Source organism: Triticum urartu, chromosome 4A, assembly GCF_056163025.1.
Source record: "Triticum urartu cultivar PI428250 chromosome 4A, HENAU_Tu73, whole genome shotgun sequence".
NCBI classification, from domain to species: Eukaryota; Viridiplantae; Streptophyta; class Magnoliopsida; order Poales; family Poaceae; genus Triticum; species Triticum urartu.
Genome location: NC_141876.1, coordinates 510709454 through 510726432, shown reverse-complemented (window position 1 = coordinate 510726432; position 16979 = coordinate 510709454). Strand labels below are relative to the sequence as shown.

Genomic DNA, 16979 nt, shown 5'->3' with positions numbered 1-16979 from the left:
GAAAAAATTCAGTATGTATTTTTTAAAGAAGATCAGTGTACATTAAAAAAAGTTCATGATATTACGAAAATATTCAGTGTGTATTAAAAAATTCATCATATAAATGAAAAACTTCATCACATATTTAAAATCTTCAACGTATATTACAAGAATGTTCAATATATATTGAAAAAAATTGTCCATTGGAAAAATGTTCACCATATACTAAAATATGTTAAGTTTGTAGTTTAAAAGGCATTCTTGGTATAATAATGTGCAAAGTAAGAAAAACTAAAGAAAACCCGAATCTCAAATGAGAAAATGAAGAAATATGAAAAAAGAAAAGGATGAAATAAAAAGGGAAAAAACTACACAAAGAATAACATAACTTACAGTAAAAAAACATAGAAAAAGAAATGCAAAATACGCACCACCGGCCCTCTAGTACCAGGCCGGCCTAGGTCAGGGCGCGCGCTCTGTACTATATATCTTGCAATAGGGGAAATGTTGATGCAATAAGTTGGCAACCTAGTCTCTGATTTATTTATTTTTGTGAGAACATAGTCTTTGATTTGTTGGATTGTAACCTTGATAACCCTTAGTATTTTATAAATCGAGCCAGGAAGTTATATATCTTATGCTAAACAGAATGGCTGAATGGGTCTGTCCACATGCTCCCGTACAGAGTTTTGCATTGCTTATACTTTTTTTGCAGCGCACACATATTCCTTCGGCCGCAAAAGCCATATCTCGCTTATTGCGAAATACATCAATAGGAGAAGCACGGTGTGGGAAAGAACAGCTTTTTTCTTTCTGGCTTAGCGGTTTTGAAGCGGGCTTCGTTCATTCCATAGGTGGTTTTCACATGCTTTTTGTTAGTTTCTTTTACATTTTCTTTTTTCATTCATGTTGTCAATATTTTTCATCTTTTAGGTTTTTGTTTTTCAATTTTATGTTCTATTTCATTTTTTCGATTTTATATTAGTACTCTTCTATTATTTTTTATTACCTTCTCTTTTTCCAGTTCCTTTTTTATATTTTTATATTTTTTTGTTTCACATTAAAATAGTTATAAAATCTTTTGAAAACAACAAAATATATTTATGATTTTATACTTTTAATAAATGAAAAGATATAGATACACATTACATTTTAAAAAGCACGTTAACCATTAAATGAATATTTTTTAATCAAAATACTAACATTGTTTTAAATGTTTTTGAACATTTCTTAATTTTTTCTGAGACACGAACATTTCTTTAAATAATCCTGAACAGTTTCACTACATATTGATCTACTGGGCCAGCCCATACAAGCACGCGCATGGGTGCGCAGCAGGCAGCTCCTAAAGCCCGGGCGCGTCTATGTCTAGTGATTCGGCCCAGTAACTGACTAAACGAGTAAACAAGACATCATGCCAACGTCTCGCGTGTTTTTTTTTACATATTTTTAAATTGCTAAAAAGGGAATTTTTGGACAAATACTAAATACATATATTTTGAAATAAATAAATTACTCCCTCCGATCCACAAGTAATATTGATCGGAGGGAGTAGCTAAGTTTTTAAAAGTGTTCATCACATATTAGAGAATGTAAATGCGGTGGAAAAAATGTTTGGTCGGCTTTTGAAAAATGTGGGTACCATAAAATAAATTTATGTGATATTTAAAAAATATACATGGAATTTTGTAGGTTATACAATGTTACAAAATTGTTCGTTTAGTTGAAAATATATATTGATGCCATTCAGAAAATATACATTACATTTCAAAAATTGTTTACGCATTTCAAACAAAATCTCTGTGATTTTATAAAAAAATGTTTATCCATTGTATAATTACATTCACATAGTTTGAAAAATGATTCATACTCCCTCTGTCCCGAAATACTTGTTAGTAGAATGGATGTATCTAAACGTATTTTTGTTCTAGATACATGCATTTTATCCATTTCTTGGACAAGTACTTCTGGACGGAGGGAGTATCATACAAAAAATACATTTCATCATGTATTTAAAAATTTTAACACGTATTTGAAAAAAAATTCAAAGCATGTATTAAAAATGTATCTTGTATTTGAAAATGTTGAATGCATAAAAAAATAGTGCACCACTGATTAGAAACCCCACAAGAAAAATAACTTGCATTCATATTGGGACGTGCCAAAATAGTCCCGCTGTTGGTAAGCCTAATAGAAATCAGTACGAGCGATGCATAGTTCTCGGGGTGGACCTCTCATTCGCATTAGGTTACTCGGTCGAGCTCCGTCACTGAATCTTACAACTTGCTCGATACACGGAGGATCCCGAGGATAATGTTAGCGGAAGCAAACATCTTGGATCCGAAAGATAAGAATTGGCTTGAGGCGAGGAGGAAGAAGATCAACTTGCGCAAGGAGTATGAGAGGGCGAGAGCGGCTGTTGTAGCAGTGGGCGCGGTCGTGATTACGACCGTGAGTGATTCATCATGTTGGCCAGACGTGTCCCTTGAATTTCATTTTGACATTTTTGAATTGTTGATTTTTTTTATTTTGCTTTTGTCGCATTGTTGATGAATTGTGCTATATATAATCAATGTGAATTAATTTGTATAGATTTGTTTTTTTATATGAGGAGTATGGTTATCCGGCACCCAGTGTTGTCAAGGGTCGCGTCCGGGCACTTTCACGGACATTTAAAGGGTCGGATTTGACAAGTCTAAATGCTCACACCGGCACACACTACACACTTTCCACAAATCCCCTCATACACCGGCGCACGCTGAAAACGACACACCACGTCAATACAATGGACAGAACCCGAACAGAGAAAACAAGCAATCTTCCTCTCGACACTAGACCAAAGGGTCGTCCGTCGCTGAGAGCTGCCTCCATCTTCATGGGAAAGTTTCAAGTGATACGGGTCATCATATGCTACCATGATACGGGTTTCCGGACAGTTGGATCACAGATCCGATGGCATCTGAGGAGTTGTTTCTACCTACGCGTAATTTTGAGACTCTTGGATGACCGTTTAGCAAAATGTTTAAGAGCTCCTAGTAGCCGTTTGATCTGAGATCTAACAGCTCCCAATAGCCTGTATGACGGTATCATGTAAACCTTGGTAGCACCTGATTTCCCCCCATCTCCATATGTACCGGACGTATGTACGTGCACACGCACAATCTTTTTGACTTATCTCGGCCCCGCTGGGAATTTCCGATCCATAGTATGGCTGTCTCTCGCAGGATCGTTCTGCACTTGTCTTATCCCACGTGCATGGCCGCGGGATAGCGAACAGACGGGATCGTATGCGTTAGTGATCTGTCCGTGATAAGACGGACCCGTCGCTACGTCGGACTCAGAGACATTGGGCGGACCCGTCGTGGGGGCACGGTCGTACTGCAGATGTACCCGTTGTTGCCACACACAGCAATTAGCACCGGATCCTTCCCGTCCCGTGTCACCGTGCGTTGTCGCCCCTCGGATGCATTGTGCATTTCCAAAATACTTATTCCTTGAAGCATCTACAGCAGAATACTTCAAACGTCCGGGCGATCCGTTCGGTCACTGATCGGTTATGATTTTTTGATTCAGACGGTTCCTTAAACAGGCCTCAAACGTTCGTGCTATCCAGCACCCTCATATCCAGCTTAAATATGGGGTGGATATGCGGGCGCTCGGGCGTGCCCGTCACGTCGGTTTGACGATAGGGTTCCATGCAGAAATGCCCGAAACCCGGCGATCCGACGGACGCCGTGTCCGTCGCCGCGGTGTGAATGCCGCCTGGCGCCGCTCCGGCTCGTTGCACAAGACCAAATTCAGCTATTTAAGCCGGCCGGCGTCCTGCAACCCAAACCCATCCACCTCTCCCCTCTCCGCGTCGCTAGTTCGAGCCCATCCACCTCCTCCCTCTCCCGCTTCGGCGTTGTGTCCACGGTTGGACGCTCCGCCCACGTTCCGGCACTCCGCCATGGTTCGGAGCAAGATCACCTACTACGCCATGCTGACGCCGGAGCGTCGCTGCGAGATCCAACAGGAGATCCGGGCGAGGCAAGCCGCGCACATCGCCCGCATCGCTGCCGGAATGCCTCCGAACTCGTCGAAGCCGGAGGAGAAGGAGAAGCAACAAGGGAAAGATTAGGAGGAGGAGATGGCTTCGATGGAGGTGGAGGAGACGGAGCAACAGGAGCCGGAGCTGCCAGAGTAGCAGCTGCCAGGCTTCCACATGGAACAGGCGGAGGCGGAGTTCACTGTCGCCCAGTCCGACGAGGTGGCGGAGCAGCAGGCCATCCTGGAGTCCATTCTGAAAGAGGCCTATGTGGAGGCCAACCGAGCGTTCCTCCGGCGAGAGCAGGTGGAGTCCGACGCGCTCTTCACCGAACTCGATGCGGAGATTGAGGCGGAGGAGGCCGGAGGCATCGGAGGAGCCGGAGCTTCAGCTATCGTCCATGATGCCGGAGCTGGGCACGGAGATCGTCGATATCTCCGACAACGAGTAGGTAGGTGATCGACGTAGTACGTAGATTTATTTTAGTTTGCTTGTTTTTGTATGAATTTAAGAATCTAATATAAGATGTCCGGATGCAACTGTTGAAATTTGAGACATATCCGATCACTATCCGCACACATATCCGGTGTTTGAGAGGCCCGATTTGCTAAGTCCGACCGTAGATGGTCTTACCTTATGAAAAGAAAAGATGAAATCCTGACCATCTGTTCACACACTTGAAAAACACGCAAGCAGGCCCATTTTGTTCGTGTAAAGCGGGCCGTCGGCAGGTTAAGGAAGGACACACGGTCGATCGTCAGCCAGATTCGATCGCCCTCCTCCGGCCGGGCTCCGCATATATCCCCCATATCTCGTCCGATGTGATGTGCGGGCAAAAAGCAGCCCGGAGGCGGGCAACGCGAGAGATAATGTGCCGAGGCGCGACGGAAATCCGCGGCTAGATCTCCCTCCCTCCGCTGCAAACCTCCCGTTTGCACCCTCAAATCAGTGATGACTCGACGGTACAGTACGTGACGGGCCAGTTCAGCTCACACTCGGAAACAATCTTTGGCCGGCCGGTACAGTGCCGCTCATGTCAAGCTCGACGGACGGGATCGGATCGGTACGTACCTAGACGCGGGATTTGATCGTACGCCCGGCCCGAATAAACCGATCGCTGCTGCTGCTGCTGCATGTGTACCGGATACGCACGAATAGTCGGCAGGGGACGACGGGGCCATACGAACCATATCTTTGCCCCGCGCCGGGGGCCATGCCTCGTCACTGTTGACACGGATTCCACACCCAAAATCGCCATGAAAAATACAACTACTAGCTAGTAATAATTCAGCATGGAGTGGACATTTGCAGCAGTGGTTTTGTTTTTATCAGGGAAACGGTGCATGATTGAAACGTTTTTTGCAACACAAAGTTAGACCAACTCCACCGCGCGACCTCAAACGGACGTCCATTTGGACCGGTTTTTGTCCTTTTGGATAGGGATTTGGGATCGTGTCCGGGCCTGTCCTGGGATGCGGTGGCCGTGCGCCCAGCGCGCGGCCGCATCCTTTTGCCCCATCTTGTCCGCGTCTATTTAAAAAAAAGAAACGTTTCAAATGCCGAGCCCCAGTTCACGACCCGAGTTCATCGCGCCGGCAACAAAGCCAGCGGCCTACACGACCATCACCGGCAACACAATCAACGGCCGGCAACACAGCCAGCCTCCAAAATGAATAGTTGTCCTCGCCGGCAACACAGCCAGCGGCCGGCAATACAGCCGGCCTCCAAAATGAATGTTTTTTCGCCGGCACACTGCCAGCGGCCCAGCGGGCGGGCGGCACCCATGCCAGCCTCCAAAAAGAACGGCCACGCCGATCGGACGACGTAGTTCAGGCCTTCGGCGTCGAGCATCTCCTTCTGCTTGGCCTCGAACCAGGCCCTCGTCTTGTCGCTCATTTTCGACAAGTCCACACTCATGATCGCAAGGGCCACCTCCTTCGCTTTGGTGGCGGCATTGGTGGCCTCGATGTCGAGCTGCCTCTGCCTGGCCTTGACGTTGTCGGCCTCGATGTCGAGCTGCCTTTGCCGGGCGGCCTCTTCCATGTCGAGCTGCCTTTGCCGGGCCGCCTCCTCCATGTCTATCTTCCTCTTCTTGGCCGCCTCCTCCATCTCAAGCTTTTGTCGTTGGAGGTCTAGGTATTGCTTCATTTGCTCGTCCTTGCTTTGCCGCTTCTTCTCGTCCCTCACATCCTTATGTGACATCATGCCATGCAAAGTTTCATGCAAGGCCATGGATGAGGCGTCACGTATGTCGTCCACCTTTGAGTTGGTCTTGCCCCTCGGCCTCTTCAACGCCTCGCCATCCCCACCTCCGGCGAACTTGGTCGTCTTCTTGCCTCTCTTCCTTTGAAGTTCACGGTATTGATCCTTAAACTTAGGGCAATTGTTCATGATCGTCCAACCATGCGTAAGAGTGAATGGCTTGTCATTGTGCCGGGCCTTGAATGCCTACAAAGATTAAAATGCCTACACCACATGATCAACAACAAGTGAACATGCAAACATATACACAGCCGAAGTCTCATGGCCGTAGCAAGGGCTAGAAAGAGAAGAGCATACCATGTCTCCAACGCCGAGATCACTCACGGGCCGTGCTTCAATGCTCTCAAATGCGGCACAATACTTGTTGCACTCTTGTTGGATGAACAACCATCTTTTTTGAATTGAACCGATGCCACGGTTGCTTGTAATTTGATAGGGCTCAAACATCTTTCTTTCATGGAATGTTTTGTGGACTCTTGTCCAAAAAACAATGCCCTTTTGTTGCGCGCCGGTCCTTGGATCTTGGCTAATCTCCATCCAACATTGGCAAATCAACTTGTCCTCATCTTGTGTATATGAACCGGTGCGAATGCTCTTCCGCTTCTTTTGTGTTTCCGCTCTTTGGGTGAGCTCGTCTATGAACAATGGAGCGCCACTAATATCAACATCATTGACTTCATCTTCATCTTCACCTTTGACATAGATGTCATCGTCTTCATGCCACGAATCACCATGGTCATAGTCAGCACGGTCGTCGGCCTCTTCATCGGGCACGTACTGGGCGCGGCCATCCTGACTTTGGGTCTCATCGGGGTCGTAGGCACGGCCATGCCCACCCTGGAAGATCACGTCCTCCATGTATTGGTTATAGAAGGGGTCGTCCACCGTCGGCGTTGAGGTTGGCATTTCGTCAAACAACACGCGGGGGGCCGGCATGGTGCCCGTGAACGGTGCACGCGCCTGCTTTCTTTGCATCTCGACGGAAGGCCGCCCGCCGCTGCTGGACCCAGGCGTCACGTTGAGGTCGATGACGGCCGCGGGGCGTGGTGTGGACGGCGCGAACAAGCCCACGTCCGGCGACGCCGAGAAACGGGTCTGGCCGTCGTGCCTGGGTGGAGGAAAGCCGGGCGACATGGGCGCGGTGCGCGACGTCGGCGACTGGCAGTGCGTAGGCCGGGCGACCGACGAGCATGTGCTCGCCGGGCCGACGGCCGCTGCATGGAACCCCACCGGACGGCCCATGCCAAGCATGAGGATGGCGTGCGCTTTGTTGACGAGGTCCTCCTTCTCGTCGGCAGCGGCCTTGCGCCGCGCGGCCTCCAGCTCCTCGCGCTGGGCGGCGAACTTGGCCGCGGCGACATTCATCTTGACGGTCGCTCTCCGTTCCCTCCTCTTCGCCGATTCCGCGTCCAACTTGGCGATCTCCTCCGGCGTGTACTCCGACCGCGGCTTCCTTGGCGCCTTCTTCTTCACCTTTGCGGTCGGGTCGACGGGCAGGCCGCCGAAACTCGGCGGGGCGTCGGCCATGGACGGGGGAGAGAGGGGGGGGAGGGACGTGGGAGGGTTTGGGGAAAATGGCTCCAAATGGCCGTCGGGGGGTTTTGGTTTCTCTCACCGACAGGCGGGTCAGGGGAGGACAAGCGCGCGCGTCCCGCCCGTCCGTGCGCTGTCCGTTTCACCCAAAACCGGCGCAAGTTTGAGACGGGAATGGGTCGAAAGCGGACGCAAAACGGACAAAAGTCCGTTTGCTCCCGCGCGCTGGGTCGCCTTTTTTGTTTCTTTTATCCTAAACGGACGGGGCCGGACAGGATAGGGTCGCGCGGTGGAGTTGGCCTTAATTATGACGAGTGGTGTCGGCCTGCAGTTGCTCCACAGTTGTCTAACTGAGGGAGGTGGGAGTGAGACGCATGACCCGCCGCGGCCAATGATTGTCTGAGGGAGAAGCTTGCTTGTTACCTGTACGCGGGCGCCCGGGCCGGCACGTCATGTGGGCTGCATCGCCATATCCACGACCAAATCCACCCGAATGATGATGATGAGAGACAGCCTAGTACCACCGCCATCGCCCGGATAGAACATGGACGGTCCCTCGATCCCGCTCCACCAACGCACCGCACGCGTACGCGCGCGCTCGCCAATAATATCCACATCCGCCCGTTATTATCTGCTCGTAGTGGTACCGCCGCTCCATAAGATATCATCCAAGACGAGATCAGATCTCTTCGGTACTGCGTGCCCTGTTTGTCAGTCTGCGTTGCCGTGATGAGAAGAGGTGAGATATGAGAATCCCGTTCATGAATGGGTGGGCGTCGCCGTACGTGCAGATCCACAGCAGCAGTCGTCGCATGCAGGGAGGGAGCATCGGCGCTGCGCCGTGCACTGTTCCGGTTATATTGCACTGGACAAGGAAGCAGACGACGCAGGGATGCCAGCCTACTACGGACAGGACGAACATTCTTCCAATAATTGCGTCTGGCAGCCACGCTGTGGCGCCAGCTTAACGCCGGAGCAACCGACCTGCGCGGACCCGCCACCGCCAGCCAACGAACCTGGCCCGCGGCAGCGTTCCGGCGGCGCGTGCCCATCCGTGGGCGCCGTACGTGCACGGCCGAAGAGCCAGAGGTCGAGAGGTTTGAAACGATGGTGGTTTTTAATGGCCGGCAGGGATCTGGGCGGCGCCATGCGGAGCGCGGCGAGGCGCGCGACGCGTCACGGCGAGCGGGGCGCCACATTGAACTCCCCTCCCGGCTCGGCTCGGCACGGCGGTGGCACGCGCTCCGTGTGACCGGCGTTAACTCGTCGGATTATTAGGTTATTACTGCTCCCCGTGGATTCCCGTTCCGTTTCGTTCGGTCACGGGAAACCGGCCGGCTTCCCGTTCGGACGGACGCGTGCATTTGGTAGGTGCGTGAGCCGTGAGGATGCCTCGTGTACCGTCTGTATATTTTAGGACGGACGGGCTATTAGCTTGGATACTCATGCTGTCGATCGTCCGTATATTTTACTCCATGCCCTTTTTTGCGAGTATATTTTACACCATGCCTTTCTCCATCGTGTTTTGACTGTCAAACGATGACACATGCTACTCCGTATAGAAACCTTAATTACAAGGACAAATGAGTGTTTCGGACTAGAAGCATCGACCGATTTAACAGCGAACCCGTATCATTAGCACCGGACACAAGTTTGTCGTCTCCCACGATTTCACAGCGTACAATTTTTTATAAAAAAATGGCGAACTTGTAGACCATTTTCTTCTGATTTGCATGAAAAGACTTGAGACGTCAATCTGCTAGAAGATTCTTAGTACATAATTTCTCCATTTCTACTCCTTTCCCTCTAAATTATTTTGCTGGGTTTTCACACGGTGAGACGCGGTCTGGAATAACTCCTCAGCCCCACCGGCCACCGGGCGGTTACTATCAGCTGAGAGCGGTTCCGGATTCGGCCCATCATTGAATCGGGACACGTACGTGACATGGATGACCTCGGACGGTTGCTGTAGCCCGATACCAGACAGCCGACTAGTCGCGCCACGACGTAACTGCCGGAGCAGCCACACGAAGGCACCCGAAATTTGCCCGTCCAATCGGCACGGAGATGTATCAACGGCCGTTAAGTGCGTAGTACTACGAGGACGTCAATTTACACACTGGAATTTCCGCCTACTCCCTCCTGTCCTTTTTACGCTGCATATAAATTTGTGAAGTCAAACTTTATAAAATTTAACCGTATTTATATAAAAAAATATCAACATCATAATATTATAATTATACAATATGAAAATTAAATTCATGACACATCTAATGATACCGATTTCAAATTGTGAATCTTGATGCTTTTCTCTAAGAAGTCGATCAAACTTTACGAAGTTTTACTTCATAAAATCTTATATGAGGAGTAAAAAAACTAGAGGAAGTACCATAGACAGAAAATGTCATTTTACAGCACACTCGCGAAAATCATGAGAGACATCAGGGGAGGAGCACGGCAGTTTAGGAACATTTTGAAGAAAACAACCTCAAGAAAAACTAAATTACATCAACACCCTCATATTTTCTTGCCCTTGCTACTCCATCATCGAATAGGTAGAGTCATAGTAGTTGTGGTGCGTTGATCAGGGTTTCGGTTACTGCTTGAAATTTGGTTACCTAAGGGCAACCGCATATCTCGGTGCCCCACGAGAAATTACCTTTACCGAGCAAAACATCCTGAATTTTTTAATTTAAATGAATTTTGGTTGAAATTTGTTCAGATTAAAAAATCATTCAAAAATCCGTTCGTAACTGCTTGGTAATTGTCGGTTACCGCGTACCGCGGTAACCGAAAACTTGATGCCCCATGAGATTATTTTTTACATCTGGGATCCAGAACCTTGGTGTCGATCGGGGATCTTCCCCATGCTCCTTGAATTCTGAACATCCCATATGTTGTCCATGTTGTCGAGGAGAAAACTGGAACCAACTGTCGAACATGCAATCTTGTTCCATGACCTCCGACTTCCCCAAAACATTGACGTTACAGCTAGAAATGGCAACTACCATAGAACGTATGAACACCAAATCTCGTGCGATGGGGGAGTAATGGAAGAAGGCTCCTAAGGATCCCTTGACATCACCATTGGGTGCCACCCACATGTGGCTATGATAGAAGAAAATGCACTTGTAAATATTGCCGCGGCTACCATTAAAAGTCCGTAGAGAAAACAATAAACCTAACCCCAAATACATGCAAAGCAAAGAGCCGCCACCCCTCCCTGCCGGTCAGCAAAGCGATGATTGGATGGGGAGAGAAGCCATGGCCTCGCCGGTGGAGCAAGGCACGAAGGACGTCGTCCTTGATCAATGAGAAGGTTGTTGTTGCATATGCCTTGTGTCGGCTGAACTACTCTTACTCGGCTTGCTACTGTACCACGTGCGATCAAACTTCCTTTTTATGCGATTTGCTAATCCCGCAATTGTAAAATTTGGTTACGCCAATTGTTGATAGGAGATTAACAGAAGAGTCATCGCCCAAGCCGGAACGAGGATGTTGCGGGCGGCTGCGAGGGCTCACCAAGAACAAGCCAAAGCTAGAGGTGACACAGTTGGCTGTGGCGCTGCGGAGTGAAGGCAAGGTGCAGGCATGATGGCTCGGGTACAAGTGGCGCTGACATCAGAGGGGAAGGGTTTAGAGGGATGGTTGGGGTGACGATAGCACGATGAAAGTGGCGACTCGGGTAGGTCGTGGCAGCGAGGTGGAGGCCGGCGGTTAGGCCTGAATTGGAGGGTGGCACACGGGTGGCGAGCGGCAGATTGGTGGAGAAAGAAGGGATGCGAGGAGGAAGATGGTCGGAGGTTGACCCTGTTGAGACAAACCAACAGAGAGAGCAAAGAAGATTTGAGGCAACGGTTTCATGAGTGATCTCCTTTTATCTGTCACGTCTTGCAAAGCCGTCGCTGGCACAATCCGTAGGTATACAAAGTGATAAACGCAGAAGATCAAGAGTCATGATTTTGTTTTTCTGGTTACCTAGTAATTACTCAACGATCTAACTGAAAACGACCTCTGATGGATGATAAAGCAGAAACCGTACGTCACTAATTACCAGGCAATACCCCGAACTTCTTTCTAGTCAAATCGGAGTGGCCGTGTGAAAATTGGGCTGGTTAACCAGGTAGAGGTTACAACTTACAACGGTGTAATTAACACAACTGAACAGATGGTTAAGCAAGAGCAGAAGAGAGGCTAGGCTTTCCCATTATCAATTAAATGAACCAGCAAAGGCGAAAGCAACAGGGACGCAAAGTAAAGTTTAAGGCCCGACAGGCACAATCATTGAGACGTATATGCATATAAAAAAAGTCAGAAAGGTATACACATTACACACGTACGCACCCGACAGGGAGAGCCTCTCTCATGTCATCATCCAAACACTGCCTGACACGACTAGGAATTAGTTCATCACAGCGGCGGCTTAGTCTATTAATTAACCTCCTCTCCGATAATCAGCTTTTGAACGCAAAAAGGCAGAGAAGCCAACCAAAAGGAGAGGTCCACGGTTACACTTACATGCATGCACAAGAATATACAATGGCCGGCCGCTTCCAGTACTAGCTAGCTACTACGGCTGTTCGACTACCTATCGTCTATGATTGATGGATGGATTAGCTAAACTGAACAAGATTCGGGACGAAACCCCCAGACCAAGAAATGGCAAAAGTGTAGGAGGATCGTGTCCATGTCCATGTCCTGCAGCTGGCTGCAAGGATCATATGTTACTTGCGACGTGAGGTATTAGCTTAGCTATGGCGGCCACTGCTACTTACTTGTAGCTAGCTAGCTATGGCGGTGGTGCTGGTCGATGTTGATGAGCGTCGTGTATGTACGTACGTGCGGTCGGCGGAGCGCGGATCGATCAGCAGGCGGCGGAGTGGGTGAAGGGGTTGAAGAAGTGGTGGGTGGCGGCCTTGGGCCTGTCGGGGTCGACCTTGCCGGTGGCGGCGGCGGCGGTTCCTCCCAGGCGCTCGCAGGACGGGCAGATGGTCAGCGTCGCGGCCGGCAGCTGCATGTAGAACGGCGGCGGCGGGGCCGCGGCGGAGGACGGCGTCCCGGGGTGTTGGCTGGCGTTGTTGGGCGGCGGCGGCGGCGGGGCGAACTTGATGGCGCGGAGCTCCTGCAGCTCCCGCTGCAGCCGGCGGTTCTCCTCGGTGAGCGTCTCGCAGCAGCGCTTCAGGAACTCGCAGTCCACCTCCGTCTGCTTCAGCTTCGTCCTGCATGCACGTGTAACACGGGATCCAACGTTACTTATCAAAGAAAGTTCACCACCAGGACCGAAATGACCCGTAATTTTAGGCAGAGGTTCCGCTGATTTTTCATGCATGCATGGACGTAAAACAAAATGAATCGAGATGGGAGTGCAACACACAAAATGATTGCCCGTCTTTTTTTTTTGAGAAGATGAAGAGGTGTATAATACAAGAATTGTTGCAAGTCAGCTCTAGCAGGGGACCGTAATATAACCTGGAGTGCATACTTATATGCGTATAATAATACGTAGAGTACAAGGTTACTAACCTGGCTCTTCTGTTCTGGAACCAGACTTCCACCTGCCTTGGCCTGAGGTTTAGCTGCTTGGCTAAAGCCACTTTCTGCTTCTGCTCAAATCCAAAAAGGACACACAAAGGAAAAAAGAACTGTTCAGTAACTCATTTTTTTTCTTGATTCAGTAGCTCATACTATGGATCAAGAAAATAAACCAGATTTATTTGTGGATTTGCTTGTACGCATGTTGTGTACGCGCATGCATAAATAGAGAGAAGATCTCAGCAGATGATAGATGAGGCATGTTAGGTATCTGCGGCTATCTATCAGCAGCGGTGAATCGATTCGAACGTGACTAGTACGCATGCGTACGTGCGTACGTACGTACGTACCGGGTTGAGGGTGCTGTGCTCCTTGAAGCGGTCCTCCAGGAGCGCGGACTGCTCCTTGGTGAGCCTCAGCTTCTTCCGCGTGCTGCCGTCGTCGTCCTCCTCGGCACCCACCGCCGTGGACGACACCATCTCGCCCAGCTCCGCCTCCTCCGCGCGCTCCCTCTTCACCGCGCCCCCCACCGACATGGACGACACGCCGCCGGACGCGGTGCCGGTCATGGTGGTGTCGTCCGGCATGCTGAGGGTCAGCGACGGCTCCGCCTCCCACAGGGTCAGCCGGCCGCTGTTGCTGCCGCGGTGCGCCGACGACGACCCGTCGCCTCCGCCCCCGCCGCCGCCGCCCAGGGACAGGCCCAGCGCCAGGCCGGCGTCGTGGACCTCCTCCTGCGACATGGCGTGCCGCACAAATCGGCAGAGCCAATGGTCTCTAGCTAGCTTGACCCAAGAACCAGCAAACTATATCTTGTCTATCTACGCCGACTTGAATCCTCTCGCAATTCTTGCAAGGTGTCGCGGAAGTGTATTCACGCGTCTGTGTAGGAGAGGTGAGGAGAGGGGAGGGGAGGAAGGAAGGAATGAGTGAGGGGAATGAATTGGTTGAGGCCGAGGGGTTGAGAATATTTGAGGAGGAAGAGGGGCGAGGGAGGGGGGTGTGGAGCCGCCCGGGGGGGACAAGGCGATGCAAGCCCACATCACACGGGCGTACGCGCACGCGCACTCGACACTTGCGAATGTTTGACAAGCCCAGCACAGGCAGCAGCGAGGGAGATCGACCCCTCGCGCCGGGAGGGTCCAGCCTCCATCCACAGACCAGAGTGCCGTGCTGCGCCCTCTGTCTCCCTCCCTCTCTCTGGGCGTGTTCCCTCCTGCAGATCTGCATATTTTTCGTCCCGTTCTCAACACCCAGCCATCGCTGCTGCTCAAAAGTCGGGTTCTTCTTTGTGCTGCTGGTATGGATGGATGATTAGGGGTGCCGCGTGGACGCGCGTGTGGAAAGGGGCCGGCAATATTAGAAGCCGCACGCACACATCAGCCTCGCCCGCCCGGCCCCCGTCTGCCCACACGCATGCATGTAGGCATTACAAAAGGCGAGACCTCGGCAATATTAGATCCTCCGTTTCTTTTCTTTTTTGCTTGCCACTGTTCGTTCACCGAGGGTTGGCGCGTTCTAGATCAGTTAGGTACGCACGTACGTGTATAGATAATAAGAGCTCGTCCGTCCGTTCAGGTACGGGACATCCACATCCTACTTTGGTTCTGGTACAAGTATTTCACATGATAATCATGCATGCATGCATGGCCCGATAATTGTTAGGTATTTGCACAAATGATTGTGGCAAAAATGTTACGACTCATCATGCACCCACCCAGCCATATGAACCGCCTACGTATGCGCTCATTTACTAGACGTGTGGTTGGCCGGCCTGGTGCGTGGTTTCTTCCCAATTCCCGGTTACTTTCCTTGATCGCCATCGAATGCTACTACTGGTATGGACTTTTCCTGCAACCTGGCTACCCTCCCAATTCCATGTAGCTAGCTCGCTAGGTCTTGCTGCCTGGCCTCTAGCCCCCGGCCTTTCCCTCGCCACCTTCCTGCTTTCCACATCGGACATGAGCGCGCCCCTGGACCGGAAACTGGCATCTTTTGCGCGGTGTGGGGCACGGCTGCTGCCTCATCCTGTGACATCTTTCTCAATGATAGGCCTGGAGCGAGCGAGTTCACATTGCATCCGTCCACCCGTCATTCTCGCCTCTTGCTTGCTAACCAGGGCGTCGAGGCTAACTACAAGGCCGGAGAGAATTAATTGTGGCAAGACTTTCTTCCTCGATTCTACTGGCGCTTCCACTGTTTTCTTGGTTGGTTTACGTTCTCCCGTGGCATGTACTCTCTCCGTTTGGAATTACTTGTCTTGGATATGAATGTATCTAGAACTAAAATATGTCTAGATACATCCATTTCCGCGACAAGTAATTTCGAACGAAGAGAGTACAGTAGTAGAGGGGAGTTGGAAAACAACAGAGGAATTCATGGTCGATATATCATCATCATCGCGAACAACATTCATGGTCGATATATCATCATCGTGTGCAAATTAGGATGGTATACGCCGGCACCTCGCGTGCCTACGTGCTGCATGCGTGCCAAACGTCAAAATTATCAGGATTGCACCATGATCAGCTCGGTGTTGCACGCCACACAAGTCGGATTCTCCTTTGAATGATTGGAACTCGAAGGACACTGGGTCACTGCACATTGATTGAGGGCTACCATGCCATCGGTCCTTGACGGCCACACATGAGATGTTGGCGGTGTTCTCTTTCCCTCTCCTCGACCTCCACGGCTTCATGCATGCATATACTATGCATCTGCGCATAGGGGAAATGAGCGAGCTGCCGTTGCATTTGGATGCGGGTTCCTTCCCGTTGCATGGCATCTGCATAGGCAGGAGAAGAATTGCGGGGGCGCTTAATTGGCCGCACCATGGGCCACAGTGTCTGGCTCACAGGGGTGCTTTGGGCAGTAGCCCCGCGCATATGGCCTTCTTCCCTCACTTTTGACAATGAATTTCGATGTGGCCAGCTGCTCCTCCTACAATCCGATAGAGGGACGGGTGCATGATGAGATGTGTTACTGTTAAGAGTGCTTTGTACCATGAAATGGGTTTCTCTTTCAATGATCAGGAGCGGCACAATGATCAGACTCGTGACGACCAACCACCCGCCGTTAACCAAACGGTGTACGAATGCTGTTAGTGGTCAAATCGTAATAAACCAAATAACTGTGGGAGCCGGTCGCTGATGTCCACTGCCAACCGCAAAAACCATCTCCAAAATGCATGAGCACGGCTTGCAATCAGCATGAATCACGTTTAAAAGATACCCTAACGAGGCTCCTCACATGGCGAGTTTGGCTACTGATCCAGTTGCAAGGCTGCCTTGAAGACGTGGGTATTCGTACCATGCCATGCTTTCAAGAGGAAGAAACTAGTAGTGGTACGTAAGTACAGAGCCTCACGCATATCATCCCATGAGATCGAGCAACGGCACACGTTGGATCACACTAATTAAAAACATGCATCATTTCTAGATGTTTGAGTTTTTTTCCGCGCAAGAGATTAATTGACCGATAACGCCAAATTATTTTGGTTCCCTAGAAAAAGAGTGTTCACCTCAAAGTCTCAACATTGGCCGTGACCAAATCATTAAGCACCATGGCCGTGCCTCCCCTGCTTGCTCTCTTTGTGGGGAGAGCGAGAACAACGAGCACATCCTCTTTAATTGTGTTTTAGCTAAAC

At 50.2% G+C, this 16979-nt stretch overlaps 1 protein-coding gene across 1 annotated transcript; it reads right to left on the bottom strand.

The window, feature by feature from the left end:
• Positions 1-12203: 12203 nt before the first annotated feature.
• On the bottom strand, positions 12204-14291 carry LOC147976348 (homeobox-leucine zipper protein HOX19-like). The gene is made up of 3 exons (XM_087518717.1): positions 13684-14291; positions 13325-13404; positions 12204-13020 (listed from the first exon to the last, which is right to left on the bottom strand). The coding sequence occupies exons 1-3, from the start codon at positions 14074-14076 to the stop codon at positions 12666-12668; spliced, it is 828 nt and encodes a 275-aa protein (XP_087374843.1). The 5' UTR covers positions 14077-14291; the 3' UTR covers positions 12204-12665.
• Between the last annotated feature and the right edge of the window lie 2688 nt (positions 14292-16979).